At 37.7% G+C, this 23,105-nt stretch overlaps 1 protein-coding gene across 2 annotated transcripts in view; it reads right to left on the bottom strand.

Annotated features, from left to right (window-relative positions):
* LOC120801191 (ribosomal RNA processing protein 1 homolog B-like) overlaps positions 1-23,105 on the bottom strand; it is a 41,330-nt gene that overhangs the window by 6,387 nt on the left and 11,838 nt on the right. The window contains exons 7-16 of one of the 2 annotated variants that reach the window (XM_040147820.1): positions 18,965-19,029; positions 18,354-18,559; positions 17,696-17,793; positions 16,700-16,797; positions 9,783-9,802; positions 8,188-8,331; positions 3,702-5,176; positions 3,424-3,591; positions 483-549; positions 127-187 (exon numbers count right to left, since the gene is read on the bottom strand). In XM_040147820.1, the coding sequence (XP_040003754.1) occupies positions 159-187; positions 483-549; positions 3,424-3,591; positions 3,702-5,176; positions 8,188-8,331; positions 9,783-9,802; positions 16,700-16,797; positions 17,696-17,793; positions 18,354-18,559; positions 18,965-19,029 (2,370 nt within the window). In that variant the 3' untranslated portion in view covers positions 127-158. The remainder of the gene's footprint in view (positions 1-126; positions 188-482; positions 550-3,423; positions 3,592-3,701; positions 5,177-8,187; positions 8,332-9,782; positions 9,803-16,699; positions 16,798-17,695; positions 17,794-18,353; positions 18,560-18,964; positions 19,030-23,105) is intronic. The other variant, XM_040147819.1, reaches the window with a different exon arrangement.

Raw genomic sequence — 23,105 nt, 5'->3', positions numbered from 1 at the left:
GTGTCTGGTGTAAATCACCCTTCAAAACAAACTTTAGGAGGGCAGGTCCTGGATGGGTGAAGAGAAACACTAAGGATTCTGTCCACAGGGGCACCAAAGTCAAGAAAGAAATTAACTAATACAAACCTTGGGTAGTTACTTTAGTGTCGGCTGCTCTTTTAACACTCATAACAGCCACTCCTGTTTCCTTAGATCCAGAATATGATTAAATGAGCTATAAGAGACTGCAGTAAGTATACATACTGCAAATTTGTATGCTGCACCATGGTTATCTGTTTCTACTTAGTGCAAGTTTGACTTCGTCAAGCTGTTTAATGAGTTTAATGAGTGCACTGAAAACACAATCTGAAGAGCTATTTCCCCACTTTCCACAATCTGCAATGTGAACTGGAGACAGGAGACATTAGAGTGCTATTTCCCCCCCTTTTCATTCTGCCAGACTGCATTGAATACATATTTATTATTTATTATAACTATCTTACCAGCTGTTTTATTATTCTTGAGACCAAAGGTCACCTTCTTGGATTCTGATTTGGGAGTTTGACTCTTCTGTGGATTAAAAACACAGAAAAGTAGAACACAGTTACATACAGTACCACAATATTCCAACATTACCACCATCAGAGAATGGCAGAGCTGCAAAATAAATAAGTACTTTGAATTTATTCTAGGAGATACCAACATTTCAGAAAGCTTTCTGAGAAAATAAGTGAGAATCTGGTCACTTTATAGATAAATCTTTCACTCAACCTGACCTGGAAAATCTGCCTTTGCAAATCACGTTTATTGTTCTGTTACACTGCTAGACAGGTTCTTTAAGGGTGGAAGGGGAGGGGGGGAAGAAACGTGTCATTTAGGGTGCCCCTAAACATAACACACTGATGTGCAGAATTAGGTACCCTTTCAATGGAGAAAGAAAAAAAATATATAAAATGCACTCTAGGGTAGTTGTTCTCAATCTGGGGGTCTTGACCCACAAGGTGGTCACAAGATCATTTCCGGACATTGGTGGTTGTGGAGAAATTATGGGTAACACAGCTTATTGAGTGTGCACAGTATTATCAATATCTCTGCAATTTAAAGATACCCAGTGAAGTTCTTTCATATAAACACACTGTCATATTGACTTTCAGAGTTTCTCATCAAAATTGCTTATATCTTTAAGGACTCTTTGAGAAAGATGTTGAATACATTTTCATCTCCATAAAACATTTTTAAAGCATTTTTTAACATTTAAAATCTGCCTTTTTAAAGCCACACGCACAGATATTTTATATAAAAAACAGGTCAAATAACTGTACACTGAAAAGGTTCTTAATTTACAGAATCAGTACACAGCTGTTTTCATTGAAATTGCTCCGATAAACCCACTGTACACACCCTGCCCAGCACCAACTGGTAGACAAAGTTAGCAACTAGCTGGTGAACACAGTGGAGATAAAAGGAGAGTGAATTTTGATTAGAACGGTGCCCTGAAACACGACTTCAAATTAATGCTAAAGTTGGTACTTGTCTGCTGGATGGTTACATGAGCAACTGTTAAAAATTTGTTATGGCTAACATGTTAAAACCAAATCTGTAATGTTTGGAGTTTTGCCCTCAAGAGGCCAAAAAAGTCCAACTGAATCATTGGTCAAATTATTTTGCCAAAAAAAGAAATGTGAATTCAATTTATTTTTCTGCAGGGATATTGATGTTCTCCACTGAACATGAATTTCTGGTACTGACTAAAGATTTTGGCACTGTAAACTGACTGTAATATGCATGTGGGAGGGCACTAAAATTTGTATGTAATATGACTCCTTTTCCACCATCTAAACAGAAAGTTTTAAGCACAGGACTGTATAGGTAAGAAACAGCTGAGAGTTGTCACTGACTCAGCAGGTGTTAAAACGACACAAATGGAAAGTAACCTAGTCTGCATCAGAGCTAATGTTACAATGTTAAGCTAACTAGCTTCCACTTTGAATGGAACACAAACCTATTACACTGGGTCCTCCCAAATGTTGAATGTTGTAATGGACAGATGGCTTAACAATATAAAATAAATAAATAAATTAATAAATAAATAACAGTCAGAGGGCTCTTTTTTCCCCCCAAAGGTTAGTTGTGGGGATTTTCCCTTTATTTGATAGTTGGCAGTCTAGAGGCCTAGAGAGAGACAGGAAACACGGGCAGAGAGAGAGATAGCTATGACATGCAACAAATGACATGGCTGGGTACTGAATCATGGACACTGCTTTTATGTGGTAGGCGCCTTACCCATTTGGCCACCAGACACCCCATGATAGGGCTTTTTATCAACACCAGCTTTTATTTAAGTCCATAGGTTGAATAAGGAAATGATGCAGTCAGAGGGCCACCCATAATTGTGGTGTATGTATTCATGGTACAACAGCATAATTAATACAATAGTTTCAACTTGCAGCTGTTTTAGCTCTTTCCCCCTGTCTACACTGGAAGAATTTCTTCTGCCTTTTTCAGTAGTTCATGTTGTGAATATATGATGAAAGAGCTAACAATTTATTTTGTCTTCATCGGCAGAATGTTTCTGAGTGGTATGGAGGATGAAGATTTTCCCCAACACTTCATTCAACTTGGTAAACTACAACCAATATAGTGTCTGTCATGTGCTATCAAACCCTGGACCTGTTTTCAAATTACAACTCCAAATTAAAGTTACAAATGTAACTACAATTAAATTGTGGATGACTGCCAGAGACCTAAATCCCCCACCCTTTTTTTTTTTTGTCTGAGCAGTGGCTCCCAACTTTTTGGCTTGTGAGCCCTTAAAATTAAGCTATGACTTGTGAGACATGAGTTATTGTTTTGTGCTGGAATTACATTTAAAGTTCCATCTAATTATCAAGTACATATAGAATTTTAGCCTTTTTACATTAACTGCCATTATCATCCATGTACAGTTAGATACATAAGTATTTGGACAGTGACACAATTTTCGTAATTTTGTCTCTGTACATCACCACAATGGTTTTGAAACGAAGCCATCAAGATGTGACTGAAGTGTAGACCTGCAGCTTTAATTCGAGGTTTTAACAGAAATATTGCATTAATCATCAAACTGGAGTGTGACCTTTGATGATCATCAGTGGTATTATACCAAAGTTTATGTGAGAGTTAGGGTCTTGAGCTGGGTTAGGGTCTCGACAACTCGACAAAGACAGAAAAAAGACAGATTTCTCCATTTATTAATAGGATTAGTAGAATGACACTGAACAGCTTTAAAAGGGTCTGTTCTCCCAAATTGCAAAAATATACATTTATTCTCTTACTTCTTGATGTATCTAACCATACAGATAGTTTTGGTTTTATTTGTCCCGGTTTTGAGATACACCTCAAAAAGTTTTTTGCAATCTGTGAGAACCGATCTTTTGATGCTTAGTTCTGACTGTTCACCTCTACCTTCTTGCTGAAAAGGGTGCTGGGGCTTCCCTTTGTCTTGCAGAAGAGTGGTGTTGGGGCCACAGTGCTGCTCTGAAAGGTGATGAAGTCAGACGCTGACCGTGAGGCAGTCTTCGCCTTCTTTTGTGACCTTTTAGTGCTCACAGGTGTGGATGGCTCTTCAACATGCTTGGATGGGAAATAATTTCAGAATACAATTATGTCTCAGTGTAACCAGATAGCCCGGCACTTAACTCACGTCATCTCATCTGAACCTTTTAACCTCATCGCATACTCACATTTCCCAGTTTTTTCTTCTTGGCAACAGTCTCTTCTTCTGCGATGCCACTGATCAATGCAGCATCCTGTGCAGCCGCCTCCCGCTCATCATCTTCAAACTCAAACACCACAGGGATCTTCCTCTTCTTTTTCTTGGTCGGTTTCCTGGAGGAAATAACCTCAGTTTCATCCAATGAGAGCTCTGCATCCATACTGCCAACCACCTGCAGCTGGGTTTCATCTTTGATCTCAGTTGCCTGGATTGCTGTCAGCTTTGGAGTCTTTTTCTTCGTCATTGCTGGTGTTGTCGTGGTGATCTCAAATGGCAGTTTCTCAGCATTCACCACCTGAGGTGTTTCCACTGCCACTCGTTCTTCTTCCACTGTAGTCCTAGGTTCTTTTTTATTCTTCTTTCTTTTGTTCTTCAGTGGTGTTAGAGTGTTTTCATTTGCAGGAAGGGAAGCTTCTAGTGTCTGTACAAGTTTCTGCTTGCCCTTTCTCTTTGTCTTCTTTTTAAGTGGCACTTCAGTGGTGTGTGTTGATGCTTCAGATGTGATCTCATCATTGCGGTTTCCCTCTACCTCGACCTGTGCATCGGCCTTGAAGCTCTTTTTCTTACTCTTCTTCCTGGCCAGAGTTATAACATCAGTTGGCTTCTCAAGTCTGGTGATTGTGTTGTCATCCCCTGAATCCTCATAGTGTATTGATGCAGCATCATCTTCTGAGTAACCACCATAAATCTCACTTCCCTCAGACTTCCTCTCTGCCTTCATGCCTTTCTTTTTCTTCTTGGCAGGGATTGTACCATAAGTTTCCAGTGTTGTCATTGTGGTTTCTTCCCCTGATGCCTCACAATTTACTGATATGATCTCTGCCTCTGCATTGACCTGTGACTGAGCCTCATTCCAAACTGTTTGTAACTCAGCTTTCAGGCTCTTCTTTTTCTTTTTCTTCCCTGAGACTGGAGCATTGGCTTCAATGGACATTTTTGGCTCTGTTGTGGCAAAAGTCTGTTGCTCCTCTTCTGTCTCTGTGGCCTCAGAGGTATCCCTCTTTTTATTCTTCTCTGAAAAGGTTTCAGATTGGTCCTTGTCAGTGGTGCAAGGCTTTGGTTGGCTGGCTTCTTCTGTGACTGTAATTGACTGCTGTTTCTTTATCTGAGAGAGGAGGCGAGTTTCTGACTGAGCCTGTGGAGTAGCTGCCTCTGTGAATTTTACAGATGAGATGGAGCTTTGCCCCTCTGTTTCCTTTTCTAATTCTTCTGCTTGTGAAAACTGCTCTTTAATTGTACCTTGAACTTGAGCCACAGTCTTGCCCTGTTCATACCTGTCTGCATTTTCCTCACCACCTGCACTTCTGCCCTGCCCCTCTTTCTTCTTCTTCCTCCTTTTTTTCTTTTTGTTTTCATCATTAGTGGTTAGGTCTGCTCTTTCATTGTAATCTTTTCCCAAGTCCTTGTTTTGCTTGTTGAGTGTGGATGCCTCTTTTTTCTTCCCTGAAGTGGCAGAGACACAGATCAATTAGTCTTTACAGTTCAAAGTGTAGCCCAGTTCTTCATTTCTGATAAGCAAACTCAAGACACAGACAGAACTCTTTTTCAGTTACAACTAGAACCATGTTGAGGAGGTAGTTTTATGGTAATTTTTTCTATTTGTGATGATAATCCTAGTTCGTCACTAAACCAAGGTAACCAAGGTCCTTCCTTAACTGATGAAAAACTACAAAGTATAGTTTCTCTGAGTTAAGAGACCTACATTAAAATGAAACATGATTATTAGTTTCTGAAATGTATCAAAAGAACACTGATGCTATAAAATACATATGCAGGCTTAGGCTATACTTAATATCAGCAAATGTCAAAGAATCTGATTACACAGCCACATTTTAACACAGTGTTAAGATGTAACACATGCAATCCACCTGATTATTGTGCTTTACAATTTTGAACTTATGAAGGGTTTGATTTATGGCAGTTTCTACGGCTTCAATAACCAATGACACTTTCTGACAGGATAACAATCACTTAAGTATTAAATAATAAATCCAATGACAGGACATCCTTGATTAAATGTACTCCGAATCGCTGCCCACATCTCAGATTTTTTCAGTGTTTCAGAAAGGTCTGGTGTAGTGCTCATTGACTGCTATTTCCACAGTTCTACAAAGCTGTCATTGGCTTGGTTTTTTGTCTAAGGGATTAACAATGGGGATGTCATGGTAATGCGCAAGAGCCAGACAAATAGTGGCAGAAAAATTACCACATACCGTCCAGACCATAACTATTTAATCAGTTACACATTTTTTGTTCCTCTGGCTCTGTGCATCAGAACATTCAATTTGAAATAAAATAATGGATACTACATTAAAGTGCCAAGTCTCAGCTTTCATTTGAATAGGTTGACATCAATATAAGAACTATGGGAGATATACAGTGGCATCAAAAAATATTCAGACCACTTACTTTTGCATTTTGAGTTGCAGATTTAAGTTTAAATGGATAAGACTGCAAATTTTCCCAATCAATCTACACTCAGTAATAAAGTGAAAACAGGTTTTTGGAATTTTTTGCAACTTTATTAAAAATCCAAAAACTGAAATCTCCTTTGCAATAGTATTCATTCCCTTTGCATTGTGGTCAGGTAGATCCTGTTTGCTTTAATTATGCTTTGTGTGTCCACAACTTGATTGAAGTCCACTTCTGGCAAACTGAACCGATTGAACATATTTTAGAAAGGTGCACAGCTGTGTATATAAAGTCCAACAATTCACACTCCATGTCATGACAAAAACCAGGCCTTGAAATCCAAGGAAGTGTCTGTAGACCCCTGGAATGAAATTGTGGTGAGTCGTAGATTAGGGCAAGGGTAAAAAAACACTTCTAAAGCTTTGAGTGTTCCCAGGAACACAATTTCAAAATTATGAAATGAAAGAACTTTAGAACCACCAGGACTCCTCCTAGATGTGGCCATCCAGCCAAACTGAGTAACAGGGCGGGAAGGACCTTGGTCAGGGAGGTGACCAAGAACCCAACAGTCACTCAGAGGTCTTCTGCAGAAATGGGAGTACCTCTCCAAACAACGACCATCTCAGCACCACTGCAAAATAACACCTTTATGGTATAGTGGCTAGATAGAAACCACTTTAAATAAAAGACATTTGACAGCCTGCTTGGAGTTTGACAAACAGCAACACATTTAAAGGACTCAGAGCATAAGGAAAAAGATTTTCTGGTCTGATGAGACACTGACTGAAATCTTTGGGCAGAACTCCAAACACTGTCTGGTGAACACCAGGCACTGTTTATCACCTGGCTAATTCCATCCCTTAAGTGAAGCATGGTGGTGGCAGCATCATGCTATGAGGGTGTTTCTCAGAGGCAGGGACAGGGATACTGGTCAGAGCTAAGGAAGGGACAAATGCAGCCAAATACAGAGTGTCATTGAAGAAAATCTGCTAATGAGTGTATGCGACCTTATACTGGGGCAATGGTTCACCTTCAAGAGAGATTTCAGTTTTTGATTATCACTTTGTCAGTATGGGTAATTGAGTGTAGATTGACTGGGCAAAAATTGCAATTTCATCAAACTGGTAAACCTCAAAAACATAAAGGTTGGGTTGTGGTTCACAAAAGCATCCAAAAAGAAACTGGTAGAGTTCTGTAACAACATTCTATGGACCGATGAAACAAAAATCATTACCTATCGAAATGTTGGAAAAGAGGAAAGTGTGGAGAAAAAAAAGGAACTGCTTCATGACCCAAAGCCACCACCTAATCTGTTAAACATGGTGGTGGTTCTGTTATGGCTTGGGGATGTATGGCTGCCAATGGAACGGATACACTGGCATTTATTGATAATTTCATTGCTGATGGAAGCTACAGGACGAATGCAGAGCTATACAGGAGGATTCTCTGTGCTCAGACTCAGCTAACTATATCAAAATTCACCGGACAACATTTCATCATTCAGCAGGTCCATGATCCTAAACATGTGGCCAAAGCAACCTGCAAGCTTTTCACAGTGAAGTGGAATATCCTTTATCATTACTGATCCCTGATTTGAGTCAGTCATCTGATCTTAATCCAACTAAGGATGCATTCCACTTGCTGAACAGAAGACCAAACCAAAGGCAGAGACAACATGCAAGACCTAAAGAAAACATTTGTCATTTACGTTTACTGAAGACATGTTCATCTTGCATTTGCCAGCATCTCTAGCTCTGCAGTACAACCTGTGCACAAAGCGTTCTCTCTCATTCCAACTTTTTGTATTGGCAGTTATCTGGGAATTGAAGCTTACTTGCTCTTCCCCTCATTTAAACTCACTCCACACAGGAAATGAATATGACCAACATTTATAATAAGCATACATGCTAGAGCATGTAGTCCAGGACATGAGGGCATCAGTGATCGGAACACCATTCTAAGAATATTATCACATGCTAAAATTCCATGACACATTTTTAAACTTGTCATAAGTTGGAGATAAATCTCCCCATCTGTGTTACCTTTACATGTCTTTGCTGCTGGGGTCCCCTCCTCATCCTCTTCCATGTTACCACCTCTTCTCTTCATCCTCTTCCTGCTGCCGAACATTTCATCATCCTCGTCTGTGGAGACGTCCTCTGGATACTCATCCTGAGGAAAGATGCCTGAGAGGAGAGACATGTCACAGTGACAGAAGGTCAAAGATCAAGAACAATGCTTTTTTCATAGATATTACAGTTTTTTTTTAACAACTGGTAACGCACAATTCTCTGTAATGAGTTCGCTTTTTCAAAAGTCTTCACACAGTTCTCTTTACCAACATGCAGCTCAGCACAACAATTGATCTCACATCAAAAAAGGACTATTGCAACCAAATACCTTCATACACATCTCAGGATTAATATTTGTACCAGAAAACTTACATTTGTCTCGCAACAAGAAAACTTTTCACTCTGACACACTAACCTAAAAACACATTAACAACAGGTTGCATTACAATATGGATCACTAATGTCTTTGAAGTACCTTTTATTTATTTATTTATTACTTAGCATAAACCAAGATTCTATTAAAACAAAATATGTCACGTTTTTATTGCATGGATTGTGCCACCTGACAATATATGTCATAGAAATGAATCAGAAATGCTGCAGTATGCTTCTAAAGGCTTTTTGTTTTTCCTTTCGAGTAATTCCGAGTGCACAAAAGTGATGCAATACAAAACTTTACATACACTGGGGACCCCACTGTATTTACTATACATATAGCACATGTATAGGATGGCTACAAATAGAGAAATACAATAGTGCTATTCAATCCTGTCTTCTGCATTTGGCCACAAGTTCTTATCGACATCACACCTTATATTCTCCTTTCAGTACAACCGGAAAGAATCTTTTTGCAGCATAATCCATCCTTGACAATTCTCCTTCAGATATGTTGAGACATCCAGCATTCATTGTGTCCAAGAAGGACATCTGATCATGTAGCTGCTGGTCAAACTTTTCTCCTCCATGAGGAGAGGAATTTCTCTATGGGGTTGAGGAGTGAAGAGTAGGGGTAAAAGGAAAAGTCATACCATCCTGGGATGGACTGTAAACCACTCTGTGATTGGGAGAGAAACGCTACATCATCCCAGTTACAACATGTTCTGGATTCAGCCTCACCTGCCCCCTTTCCTAACCTGGCAAGTCTTTCATAGAGGTCATCAAGGAGTGAAAATATATGCTCAGTCCAAATCATGCATTTTTATTTATATACACAACAGAATGTAGCAAATCACAATCTAATTTACAGGAATTTTTTTTATGTTAGGTTTTTAATAAACCTAAATTTAACAGATTTTATAATAGTATGTACACATACAAAATGGAGTGTCCACTTTTGTTCTGGTGGTGGTTGAGTTTGAGTGAGAAAAAAGGTCATAAATGTTGAAAGATGTAGTCACTGAATGCATTCTGTGTTAAAGCAATGGAAATGGATCCTCAATTTAGTCTACAGTGACTGCTGTTGTGCTGTGTGAAGATTTTTGAGAAAAAGTGAACTCAGTATAGAGAAATGCATGTTATCAATTTTAAAAAGGTAAACCAAGTGTGAAGAAATAAGGAGCTCCTACCTTCACTGAGGTCACGCAGTCTGAGATTCAACACAAAGTCAGAGAGAAGAATAAAATGCATTAGTTTGGATTCAACCAGAGATCAATCATTGGTGCAGTATAAATATCATATCTCAAAAAAATCACTTTCAATTCAATTCTTATTGAATGTTGATTGGCTTGGTGTACAGCAGAGCTCTAAAGGGGTAGCAAACACCTCAGTCAGGTGCTGTAATCATTCCCTTTAAAACTCTTTGGCAGCTTTGATAACTCAGACTCCCTCCAGCTCTATTTTAATCTATAAATAATATCTCCATAAAAACGTTAGTGTAATAGCACTTTAACCACTGCTGCTGTAATGAACATGTTTGATTTTTACTTTCTTTTTTAAGGCTGTTCAGCCTTTTGCTTGGTGTGCAGCTTGATTTTCTCCTGTTTAGAAAATAATGGGTGTGAAATACTGCACAAACATCCTGTTTGTTTTCTATCTGCCATTTTGGTGAAATATGAAAGGGGAAATCATTAAGTTAGCTTCTACTATGTTGAAGAGGGTAATAATAAGCTGGCAGAAGTTACTTTTGGAGAGCATTATTCATGCTTTGAAGGGCTTGTAAAAAGAAATTCACAGTGTTTGTTATTCTCCAAAACAACCAGTTATCAACATTTAATATCCTTCATGCTGATATTTCTGGATAAATTAGGATAAAAGATCGTATTGTTAATAATTAAATGATAATCTAAGAATTGATCTTTATGCAATTATAAATGTTTTAGACCTGGTTTTAGTCTGATTACAGCTAGAACTAACAAGAACTCAGGATTATGTCACTAACACAAACTGATTCTCCAGAGTTTTTTTTCCTGTTATTCAAAAAAACACTTTGAGGTGCAGACTAGAACAAATGAACACATATTTCATCACGGCTTAAGTCTCATTTCAGATTAAGTCATGAAGTCTGGGTGTTTTCACTTACCACACATAGGAGAGTTATTCTGGTCTAGTACAACTTTGGTCTTATTTTCTTAGTTTTGGCCATCATTCATATCAGTTATGATAACACTGTACACAGAGTGATTTACTGAGATCTAGGAACAGAGCGAAATCACTAAGAACAGAACAGTTAAAAAGAATCAAGAAACACAAGGTCATATGATCTCACAGTTTATAAACAAATCCTCAATCAATCATTGACCGGTAGGGAAAGACTGTAGTCTGTTTTGGAAGGAGTTTGTGAATTTTTGAAAATGTTTTATCCTGATTGGTAATGTTTTTCAGGTGATCTGTCAGTGGAGATAGTTGGAACGTGTTATTGATTTTTCTTTTTAGACAGTCTTTCAATTGTAAGTACTGCATGAAGCTGTTACCACTGAAATCATATCGCTATCTTAATGTGTCATAGGGTGTCAGTGAGCAGTCTTCAAATAAATGTTTGAGATGGTTAATACCTGATCCTTTCCATTAAATGAATACTAGAGATTTATTTTTGATCTGAAAATCCAGGCTCTGCCATATTTGGAGTGAAATTATTTGGACATGGTAGTTGCCCTGTGATTTGATTAAATTTCAACCGTGCTGTCAGAGTCACTGCTATGACTGATTTTTAAAATTGGTCCAGCAAGTTAGGTCTTTTTCCATGCTTTTAAGTAGTGGGGTGAAATTTAGAGAAAATAGCTCTCACAGCTTGGTGGAAATATTGATAAGATATTTAATGTTACCTGTTGTTAATGTAAGAGTACGTTATGTTTAATTGCAGCATTCCAGCCTTCCCCTTTTACAGTAAAATTGTAAATTTAGACCAGTTTATTAAGTAATCTGAAATATTTGAAAATTTAAAGATGAGATTAGAGACTTCTGCAAGAGTTGTTGAGGGGTCTGTTATGTATAAAAATGTCTTCTACTTATAAACTGATTTGTGATGAAAATATCTGATTTGTATTCCTGTAATACAGCCGTGTTGGCAAATGGCAGCTGCGAGGGGTTCAATGAAAATGGTAAACGATAATGGACAGAGTGGACATCCTTGTCTTGTTCCCCGCTAAAGAGTAAAACTTTGAGAAGTGTGACAATTGGTGATAACAAATGGAGATGGCAAGTTATAGAGTATGGATCCATTGAATGAATGACTAAGAGTAATAAAAAAAACATGTCCAGTTAACTTTATCAAATGCCTTTCTGGCATCAAGTGTGGTAATTATAGCTTTAAAAATTGTTTCTTTGAGATACACTCAGATTGATCAGAAGTGCTGCATGTTGGTGAATGAATATCTAAGTCACCTGGGTGTATTAGACAGCAATATGACTGATTCTAATCTATTGGCATTGAACTAATTATTTTACAGTACTGAATATTTTACCATCACCTTGTTGTGGTGGTATAATTCTTGATGGTTTAATTTCATTTACCATTCTGATGAACAGAGGAGATATGAACTGCCAGAAGTGTTTATGGAATTCTACTGGATAACCATCTGAACCATTTTATTTAATGGTGGGTATGGAGGGTTCTTCTGAAGTTGAGTTGACTTTTTGGAAGTTCAATACTGTCAAAAGAATCAATGGATATTTTAAGTGCACAGCTTCTAACCTGAATGACAAAGTTTGTGATAGTAACCAAAGAAAATTGTGTTTAAGTCTTTTCAATTGTATGTTAGGTTTCCGTGAGAGTCTGTGTGAGAAATTGAACTGTTTTCCATTGTGTTCAATATAACTTAGTCTCATTAGGAATTGTGTCTGTTGATGTATTATTTGTTCAAAATTACATTTAATTTTCTGTATCTCATTTTTTGTTTGGTGGATGGGGGAGAATGTTGTGCATTGATAAGATATTGAAATGATGAAATGATATGTCCCCTAAGAACTGTTTTTGCTGTTTCCCACAGCACAAGTGGTGATATTTCTGGAGAGAGATTCATTTTAATGAAGGACGTCCACTCTCTGGAGATGAGATTGTTACAACCGTTTGTTGTTTTCTGTTTCATGTACAAGATTAAAAATAACTGGGCCATGGTCTCATATAATGCATGAATGGATTTCAGAGTTATTAATTGGGACAATGAAAGATTGATAGATAAATAGTCAATGTGGGAGTAATGTTAATGTGACAACGAATAGAGGGAGTATTCTTTGTTTAGTGGGTTCTTTGATTGACAACAATTGCTCAGGCCAAGATCTTCTATGTACTGATTTACAATGTTAGATGAGTGCCAGGTTCTGAAATTACTTCCAGTGTTTGACCAGTCTTAATTTGGGTTGAGGATTGCATTACAATCTCCTTCAAACATGATTACTGAATCTGAGAAATCTGTTAGATGTGCAAAAGCTGTGTGAAAGAACTGGGTTTTTGAGCCGATAAATATTTTCTATCACCATTTTAACATTCTCAATGAGTCCATTAATGATTAAAATAAACATCAATCTGGATTTGATTTATATATTTATATAAATATATATTTATTAATACAGCCAGACATCTATTTTATATAATGCAGAAAAAACTTGGTCTGCCCATTTATTCTTAAATTTTAGATGTTCTGATATGAGATCTATTTCTTGCAAAAGCTGAATAGACACTTGAATAGAACAGAGCCATCATTAATATTATTAATGTACTTTTCGTACTATGAAATCAAAATGCTGTGAAAAAGGCCCATCAGATCGAGTACAATGAGCACAAAGTTATTGTAGCCAACATAAAAGCTACAATAATAAGACCCAAGTTGTGATACACCAAAACAATCTTTTATTTAATCACACCTCAAATCTTAAATCACAAATGGAAAAGTAAACTTGAATCGCAAAAGTAAATTATAAATCTCCTCAAATGAGCACTGCTAAAAGAGGAGCAGAAAACCTTTGAATGCTACTATGTTTTTCCAATACTGTGGTTTTTAATGGCTGTCCAATGACAGTGGTAATCTCTCATTAAAGCATCCTGCTATATCAGGGTCCGACATAACTGAGTGGCCAGTAAAAGGTTATGCAGGGCAAGATGATTTACCAGTTACTGGGGTCCGCCCAGGCCACTTATGAAAAGAAGGCTGCTCTTCTTAAAGAATGGAGTGGACAACGATGTGATATGTCAAAGGTAAATTTGTGTCCAGAACTACTGTAAATCTGCTCATTATAGTGTTTAAACCTAAAACATGATTATTATTGAGGGTGTCATCTCATCTCATTTTTTATAATCCGCCATGAAATCTGTTTTCAGCAAGAAAACACATGTACTAACTACTAATTGTTAGGCTAACACAATAGACAGGCTGCTTAAAATGTTTACCACGGGTTCCAAAGGGTTTGTGCCCAGAACAGACTTCTCCATTTCAGCTGCTCACTGCTTGGTAACTGTACTGAGCTAACAGTAAAGTTAGCTAACGTCAATTTTTACCGTAGCTAACTGTCTAATGTCGAGTGCTGTGGGTTTTTTAGAAGGCAGTCGTTTCTTTCACGAGTCTCCCAAGTAGAGCCAAAATAATTCATGATGTTTCACTGAAGTTTTATTGAAACAACACAGATAGCGGTCATATGACTTCAATGGGCTGTGACTGGCATCAGATGATGATGATGATGATGATGATGATGATGATGTTAGCTATTTCCTAAACACAGAGACTGGCTGGAAGGGTGCATTTGATTTATTGTTCCACATCCTTGACAAATTTGTAGACTGCCTCACTTTTCAAGATGTCGTTTGAATTAGGTAAACAACATGAACACCACCACCAACCCTAAAATGTCCTGTATTGTGCTCTCTGATTATGTAAATATTTACCTAATGTCTTATATTGTAAGGGAATGACAAAAAAACGGATGTTTATTTTTGGCTGCTGGGCCAGTATAACTCTGATCTACTGGTCAAGTGGGCCAGTGGGGGAAAAATGTTACGTTGGACACTGTATATACAGTTAAGTGCATAAGTATTTGGACAGTGACCCGATAATGGATGAGAAATGAAGCCATCGATAGGTGACTTGAAGTGAAAACTTTCAGTTTGAGTCCAAGAGGGTTTAACAAAAGTATTGCATTAAACGTTTAGGAATTACAGCCATTTTCATACATATTCCCTTATTTTCAGAGGCTCAAAAGTGAGCAAAACAAAACTATCAGAGAGATGGCAGAAACTTTAAGAGTTGCCAACTAAAGTGGATGATTGCAAATTTCTGTCCTTGGCGAAGAAAAACCCTTCACAACATCTAGCCAGGTCAAGAACACTCTTGAGGAGGCAGGTGTATCATTGTCAAAGTCTACAATCAAGGGACACCTTTATGAATGTAAATACATTTACCACAAGTTGCAAACTACTGGTAACACTCAAGAGCAGAAAGGCAAGATAAGATATACATCTGAAATCCAACATCTAAAAAAAAACCTGTCCAGTTCTCAACAACATTCTTTGGACAGATCAAACCAAGATTAACTTGTACCAGAATAATGGGAAGAGAGTTTGGAGAAGGAAAGGAACAGTTCACGATCCAAAGCATACCACAACATCTGTCAAACATGTTGAAGGCAATGTTATGGCATGGGCATGTATGGCTGCCAATAGAACTGGGTCACTGGTGTATATTGATGATGTGGCTGCTGATAAAAGCAGCAGGATGAATTCTGAAAGAGTATAGGGCTCTACTATCTGATCAGATTCAGCCAAATGCTGTAAAACTGATAGGACGGTGCTTCAAATGGATAATGTCTCAAAACATCTTGCAAAAGCAACCCAAGAGGTTCTCAAGGCAAAGAAATTGAATATTCTTGTGGCCAAGTTTGACTTCAGCCCAACTGAGCCTGCTTTTCACTTATTGAAGACAAAATTGAGGGCAGAAAGACCCACAAACAAGCAGCAACTGAAGACAGCTTCAGTAAAGGCCTGGCAAAGCATCTCAACGGAGGAAACTCAGCGTTTCATGATGTCCAAGGGTTCCATATTTCAGGTAGTTATTGACTGCAAAAGATTCTCATCCAAGTATTAAAAATAATCCTTATATTTATAATTATGTTGGTTTTTTTCAAATTTCTTTAGAGCTTCTGAAAATGAGGGACCATGTATAAAAATGGCTGTAATTCTTAAACGGTTAATGCGATATTTTTGTTGAACCCCTTGAATTAAAGCTGAAAGGCTACACTTGAATCACAACTTGATGGCTTTGTTTCAAATCCATTGTGGTAGTGTAAAAAGGCAAAATCACGAAAATTGTGTCACTATCCAAATACTTACGTACCAAACTGTATAGCCTGTTTACTACAAAGAATGCCACACACACACACACACACACACACACACACACACACACACACACACACACACACACACACACACACACACACACACACACACACACACACACACACACACACACACCTTACATTAGTTGTGAGGACAGTCATTGACGTAATGCATTCCCCAGCCCCTTACCCTAACCTTAACCATGAAAAATAAATGCCCAACCTTAAGTCTGACCTGAACCTTAAAACCAAGTCTTAACCCTCAAACAGCCCATTGAAGTTGTGAGGACCGACCAAAATGTACTCACAACGATGGTTTCAAACCAAATTTGTCCACGCAACCATAGAAAGACCTGTACATGCACACATCCTTGTCTTTATTTTCTGGAAACCTGTAAATTACTTAATGCATTCCGTGGCCATCACAACTGAATGCCTCACCCCAACCTAAACCTAATTCTAGTCCATAAAACCAAGATTTAACCCTCAAACAGACATTTAAACTTGTGGGGTCCAACATTTTGGTCCCCACAAGTATAGTGGGCTCGCAGTTTTTTTGAACCACGGCATATAGTTAAATAAATAAATCTCACACACACACACACACACACACACACACACACACACACACACACACACACACACACACACACACACACACACACACACACACACACACACACACACACACAAACAGTATAGTATGAAAGCCTCTACTCACACTTTGATGATTTTGTAGAGTCTCTGTCTGTTCTGGCTGGGTGTACTATTCCGACTAGCTAACTTGAACAGCTTGTCTGCCAGGGCTGCGTAGTCAAACTACAAAACACACAAACACCTTATTAGAAACAAAACTAATTCATCACAGTGCCATCACATATATTCACCATCGGAGTCAAAATGAAAGACATTTGTTCAAATTATTTTTTGAGAAGAACTTTCCTTTGATCAAATTTGATCAAACCCTGTGAATGAATGACACATTAATCAACCCTAATTCAACTGCTACACACTCATGCAATGTCATTAAATCTTTTGCACATTTTACAAATAGAATACTTTGAATTACTGCAAGGCAATCAGTTTTCAAATGGATTTTCCCCCCAGGCAGAAATTTTTAAGTAATTTAAATGATCAGTTTGCAGAGACTTGTTACTTGCTTTAAATTGGTACTTCTCCAGCTTTATATCAGCTTTATGTTTTTATAAAAGGTTATAGTAACATTGTTAGATCACATAGATAAGAGGGGAAACTGGTTTTAACTTTGATATTGTGTTCAAGGACAATGTGACGCCCCAGAGAGTCCGTTTCCCCAGAAGTCTTACAAAGCACCAAACAACTAAACTCACATCAGTTTTTAACACTATGTATGATTTGCATACTAATTTTATTAGTTATGTTCTGACAATTTAGCATATATATATATATATATATATATATATATATATATATATATATATATATATATATATATATATATATATATAGTTTGTAGTTGACAGGATATAACATGTAGAACCATCATCATGGAACTTTTTAATGGAGTCTAAGTTCATGCAGAGAGTTTGACTTATCACATGATAGTATAAAACAAGTGGCATGACTTAAAATAAAACACGGAATTGATTGCTTTTAACAGAATAAATATCAAAGCGAAAAAAAGGGGGGAAAAAAAGAAAAAAGAAAGCAAGGTCCCAAAGAGAGGAAGAAGCTTCACCTGTAGGACTGGTTCGATGTCATCATCACATGGCAGCTCTGTCTCCGAGTCTTCAAAGTGAAGAAGATCGTCCTCCTCCTCTTCATTTGATTTACTACCTGAAAACAAAGATACCTCCAAAATTAACTTGTCATTAAAAATACTATAACACCTTCTATTTACAGGATTTAAAGCACTTTACATTTGCTGATACACACACACACGCACATACACCCCTACTTCAGCCAAGTTATCAATGAGTCTGTCCAAATTTCACGAAATGAGAGAAACTCTCAATACTGTGTTTAATGTATGTCATTTAATAGTAATAAAAATGCATGAATAAAAAAAAAAAGTGACGAATTATATTATTGTAAAATTAATGAGGGCTCAAAGATAGGGGGCCAGCAGTCCTTGAGGCATATTTATGCCCACTCGAGAAAATATCTATGTGGATAGTAGTGCGTACGTTTGTTCAGCTAGCAGCTCTCCTATGAGAGGCTGTCTGGTGTGCATATGTGGGAAGTGCAAGTAAACAGTCTATTTTGGCTCTTTTGTTAAAGTTAAGGATGGGCCACAGAATTTTTTTTTTTTTATTATTTGGAGAAAACTTGATTTATCTTCTAATTAACAAAAACTCCAATCCCAGTTATAGCTTTAGGCCATTTTCAAGATATACCATTGATCTGCTTCCCTGTCCACTTCTTGCTGAGTGGTTTGCTCTTTTTCTCTGTTATTTGGTCTTCGTAGTCCTCTTCAGAAGCCTGTCCTGAGTCTGAGTCCTCAGCTGCTTTCACCTCCTTCATCAAATCTTCAATGGCAAAGGGAGCCTGATCAATAATAGTGCTGAAGATGCTGTTGCTGATGGCTCTGAAAAGAGTCCGACTGACGAGACAGACAAAGAAGTGAGATGAAAGAATGAGCAGATGTAAAGTTGTCAGGCAAGATCAATTATATAAAGATTTAGATTACAAACATGCGTCTATCGTCTCTAGGATACTGTGCAAGGTTTATACTGTGGGCGACTGTACAGACTTTTAAATTCAAGTCCATAAAGCCATTCCACAGGTGTTTTGGAAACAATCCAAGAAAGATGTCAAGTTTTCGGTTAATTAATGTTTCAATTATGAAACACAAAATACCAAAAAATCCACCTATACTAGCATCAAACAAAGACAAACGCATCAAAGACTCTTTGCAATAAAAATTCAAAATCTACACAAAAACCTCATACTAAATTACAATAGCATAATAAATCAAGCAGAGAAAGCTGAGGTCACGTGGACTTACTCTTTAGTTTTGGCTGCTGTTTTGCAGAACGGCTCGATGAACATCAAGTTATGATCAGCAGTGAGCTGTGAAAAGAAAAGAAAGACCAGTAGCCTTAATGTAATAATGTAACTGGAGGGTTGAAACAAAAGGTTATTAATTGATTAGTGGATCAGCAGAAAATTACACCAACAATTTTGATTAGTTTAAGCATTTTATCAAGTCAAAATAATTTGCATCTTTGAGTTTAGTGACACTCGTAAATCAACATTGTGGGCACTTCTAAAGCAGTCAACAGAGGAAGAACATCATCATACTCTTTAATCTTACGAAAAAGAAAACAGTTCAAAGAGGAGGAGACATTGGAGGAGGTGGTTAAGAAATTGGCCTTATTCTTGTAACCCTTAATATTATATATAATAATATTAAATAATTATAACAATACTACTTCATTTGTATAGCACTTTTCATACACAGGATGCAGCTCACAGTGCTTTAACAAAGATTAAAAAAAATGGAGGACAAGGAGGAAAAAAAAAAAGAAAAAGTACATCCAAAGGGAGATAAAACAGGGTAGTCATATGAGCAAAGGGATAAAACAAATCATTAAAAGAATAGAATCAAATGAAAAAATGAATAGAATAGAAAAAAAAGGAGGGAAATGCTCATTAAAAGCTAAATTGAAAAGTTGTGTTTTCACTTGCAGTTTAAAAATGCCCACTGAGCCCCCCTCGCTAGTATTTCTCGGTAGGGTGTTCTGCAGTTTTGGTGCAAAATGAATGAAGGCCACTTCCAATTTTATTTTGGGGGACCTTTGGAGCTGGTATAGAGGACCTAAGGGCTTGTGGAGGGACATAAAATGACAGAGAATCAGTAATGTGAGAGGGTGCCAAACCTTTAAAAGCTTTGTGAACCTTGTTTTCTATTAAAAGAACATTATAGTAATCGAGTCCACTTGAAATAAGAGTCTGAATGAGCATCTCAGCCTGATGATATTACAGAGTTGTAGCATATAATATGAAAAAAGAAGGGGACCAAGAAAGCTTCCATGTGCAACACCAAAAGATACAGACAGGTAACATATTAAAAGGAAAAACCAACACAAAGTTTCTTAGTAGATGTTGGGCCGCCACACACCGCCAGAAAAGCTTCAATTCGCCCTCACATTGATTCTACGAGTCTCTGTAACTCTACTGGAGGGATGGAACACCATTCTTGCAAAAGATATTCCTTCATTTGGTGTTTTGATGATGGTGGTGGAGAGAGCTGTCTAAAATGTTAGATAAAATCAAATAAAATAAAATAACATAAAATTGTCTCGCTGTGATGTATGTTCGGAACCAGTTAAGAGCACACTCAGAGACCAACCCAGTTTTCTAGACGTTTGATTAGAATGCTGTGGTCAAATGCAGCGCTCAAATCTAAGAGAATAAGAACTGAGACCTTGTTTGCAGCAGCACGAAGTCTACGATCATTTCATATTTTACTTAGACCAATCTGTGTACAGTGATTAGAACTAAAGCCTAACTGGATCTTCTTTAAATAACTTTTCATATAAAAAGTGGTTTAGCTGATTAAAAACTATTTTTTCAAGTATCTTGCTTATGAATGGTAAGTTGTATATAGGCCTATAGTTGCTTAGCACACTGTAGTCTAAATTTGGTTTCTATCACAGTTTAACAACAGCAGTTTTGAATGTATTAGGGAATATACCAGTCTCAAGGGATGTGTTAATATTTTAATTAATGCTGCTGTGGAGACACTATTAAATATATTTTTAAAGAATTTCATAATGTTGTGTTAATCCTAGGCTATCTGGGATATTCATAAATTCCATAGCCTTCGAGTCAGCACTGGTATTAATATGAATATTGATATCTCCAATGAGGATTACCTGGTCATAACTGGTAAGAATGATGGACATAAGCTCAGAGAATTCAGGAAGAAATACTGAGAATTGTTTATTTTAGGTGGTTTTTAAAGTGTTAGAATAATCATAACTTATTCAGACTTTATCACAATAAGAGATATTCAAAAGACGAAAATTTACCTAAATCAATCTCCATACAACTGAACTGAATGGAGAAAACAGCCGCTATACCACCCCCTCTTTATCCTACCTTACTGACTGAAAGAACTTTTAGGCAGGAGGACAAGTTTCAACAAGATTTGCAGTGTCATTTTTCAGCCAGGTTTCCACAAGAAACATAAAATGCAATTTCTTTTCAGGGATAAAATAATTGATTTAAACATTATTTGTGTCTCACATTCAAAAGTGCCATGTTGATAGTCATGTCCAACTTTGTATGGATCCAGGGTCATTTTAGTATGTTAGGTAAGTTACTGAGATTGCAACCACACTTAGGCCTGGCCTAAGTGCAGAGTGGTACAGGTGTGTTGGAAATGGGATCATTAAATCTACATGCTACATGTGATACGAGTTCGCAGCTATAACTAGAGCCTCTTGGCATCAGACTCATTATACATCGATCTCATGCAAACAAGTAGTTTTTTTCCAGATGCTTCCAAAGTCATCCAAAAATGGTATATCTAATGCACTACAGTAGCCCTTTGGCCAAACGTATAACTGTTGAATGCAACTGAAGTTCATATTTCCAAGACAAACCGAGGGAATGGGACCAGAGACAATGCACAATTTCCCAGAGTCAAGTAGTTGGTTTATAAAGGGTTTTAAAATTAACCTCCAGTTTTTAAATTTGCTGGAATGTGATGTCATTAGATCCAATATGAGCGATGATTGTAGATGCGATCAGGTGATCCTGAACGATGGAAGGAATGGACAAATTAATGTCTGAGACATGTGCTCCCAGGATTGCATAAGGTCTTGGCTGTTGCAAGGTTGAGGTGTCATACCATGGATGAGCCGACAATGACAGTAGAGGGATGTCCTGTGGTGGAGGTGCAGCAGGGCTTCTTTCGAGCAGTCCGCCCCCAATGAAGGCAAGCTTTACCATCGGATAAGGTGGTGAGTGGCGTCACGGAGAAGGCTTGCCTCCATCCCAACACTCGAGTTGAGAGGCACCCAGAGAAGGAGCAGCCAAGTCAGGAGTTGTCAGGAGTTGGGATGCTACATGGAGTGATTCTAAAAATTTCTCAGCCTCTCTGATGGAGTGACAGTTGGCAATCTGGCTCTCAAGTTCTCAAATCTTCTTATTCAGTTATAAAAAACAGGCACACTATGATGAAGTCGGCACTGTCACACTGAGATGAAGTTCTAAAAAACTTTTACCAAACCCTTAAGAGTACTACACCCATTTAGCATTGCATCCTTATAATATTGCCACAATGAGCAGTTTAAAAAAATCAATTAAACAGTGCCAGTGATATTTATTCCACTCAGTCTTGTTCTTTGTCAAAACTTGGCACCTACATTACCCACAATGCAATTCATCCACAACAGTTTGGCCAGAGATTCATGTGTATTATGCTACAAGCAAAATGTTGCGCATATGTGGTAGAAGCATAACCTTAGGGAAAAAAAAGTGTTTTAATCCTTATTTTTGGGCAATGTGACCATACTTTTTAAGTGGTTTTTAAATCATATTTGACTTGTGATTCTATACTATTCTATACTATAGTTTTTATTTCCCATGGATCGTCAGAATTCTCAGGTGACTTGCACCCTGGAGCAGGTTCTCCTAAAGGACCTCTCTGTATTTGGCTGCATTCATCTTTCCCTCAATTCTGACCACTCTCCCTGTCTCTGCAGCCAAGAACCCCCCCAATAGAATGGAACAGACACCACCATGCTTCACTCTAGGGATGATATTAGCCAGATGATGAGCAGTGCCTGGGTCACCAGACATAGCGTTTGGAGTTCTGTCCAAAGATTTCCATCAATGACTCATCAGATCAGAGTATCTTTTTCCTCAAGCTAGCAGATTCTTTTAAATGCTGCTTGGCAAACCCCATGCGCTCACATGTATGTGTGAGCGCAAATTTCCAAATCAACTGAACTAGACATTAAACAGACTTTACCCTGCCAGGTCCCTAGTACAGCTGGGCGCCACCCCTCACCTAAACCAAACGGAGTACTTCCACTAGGTGTGAACGCATCTTACACAGAAAATCTCTGGTGGTGTGATGCATGTGTGAAAGGGCAAGTCCAGACCTTGTATAATTCATATGTGAAAACGGTTTA

The sequence above is a fragment of the Xiphias gladius genome, chromosome 16 (assembly GCF_016859285.1).
Source record: "Xiphias gladius isolate SHS-SW01 ecotype Sanya breed wild chromosome 16, ASM1685928v1, whole genome shotgun sequence".
Lineage (NCBI taxonomy): Eukaryota > Metazoa > Chordata > Actinopteri > Istiophoriformes > Xiphiidae > Xiphias > Xiphias gladius.
Note: the sequence above shows the minus strand (reverse complement) of the source record. Positions and strands in the feature narration are given on the sequence as shown.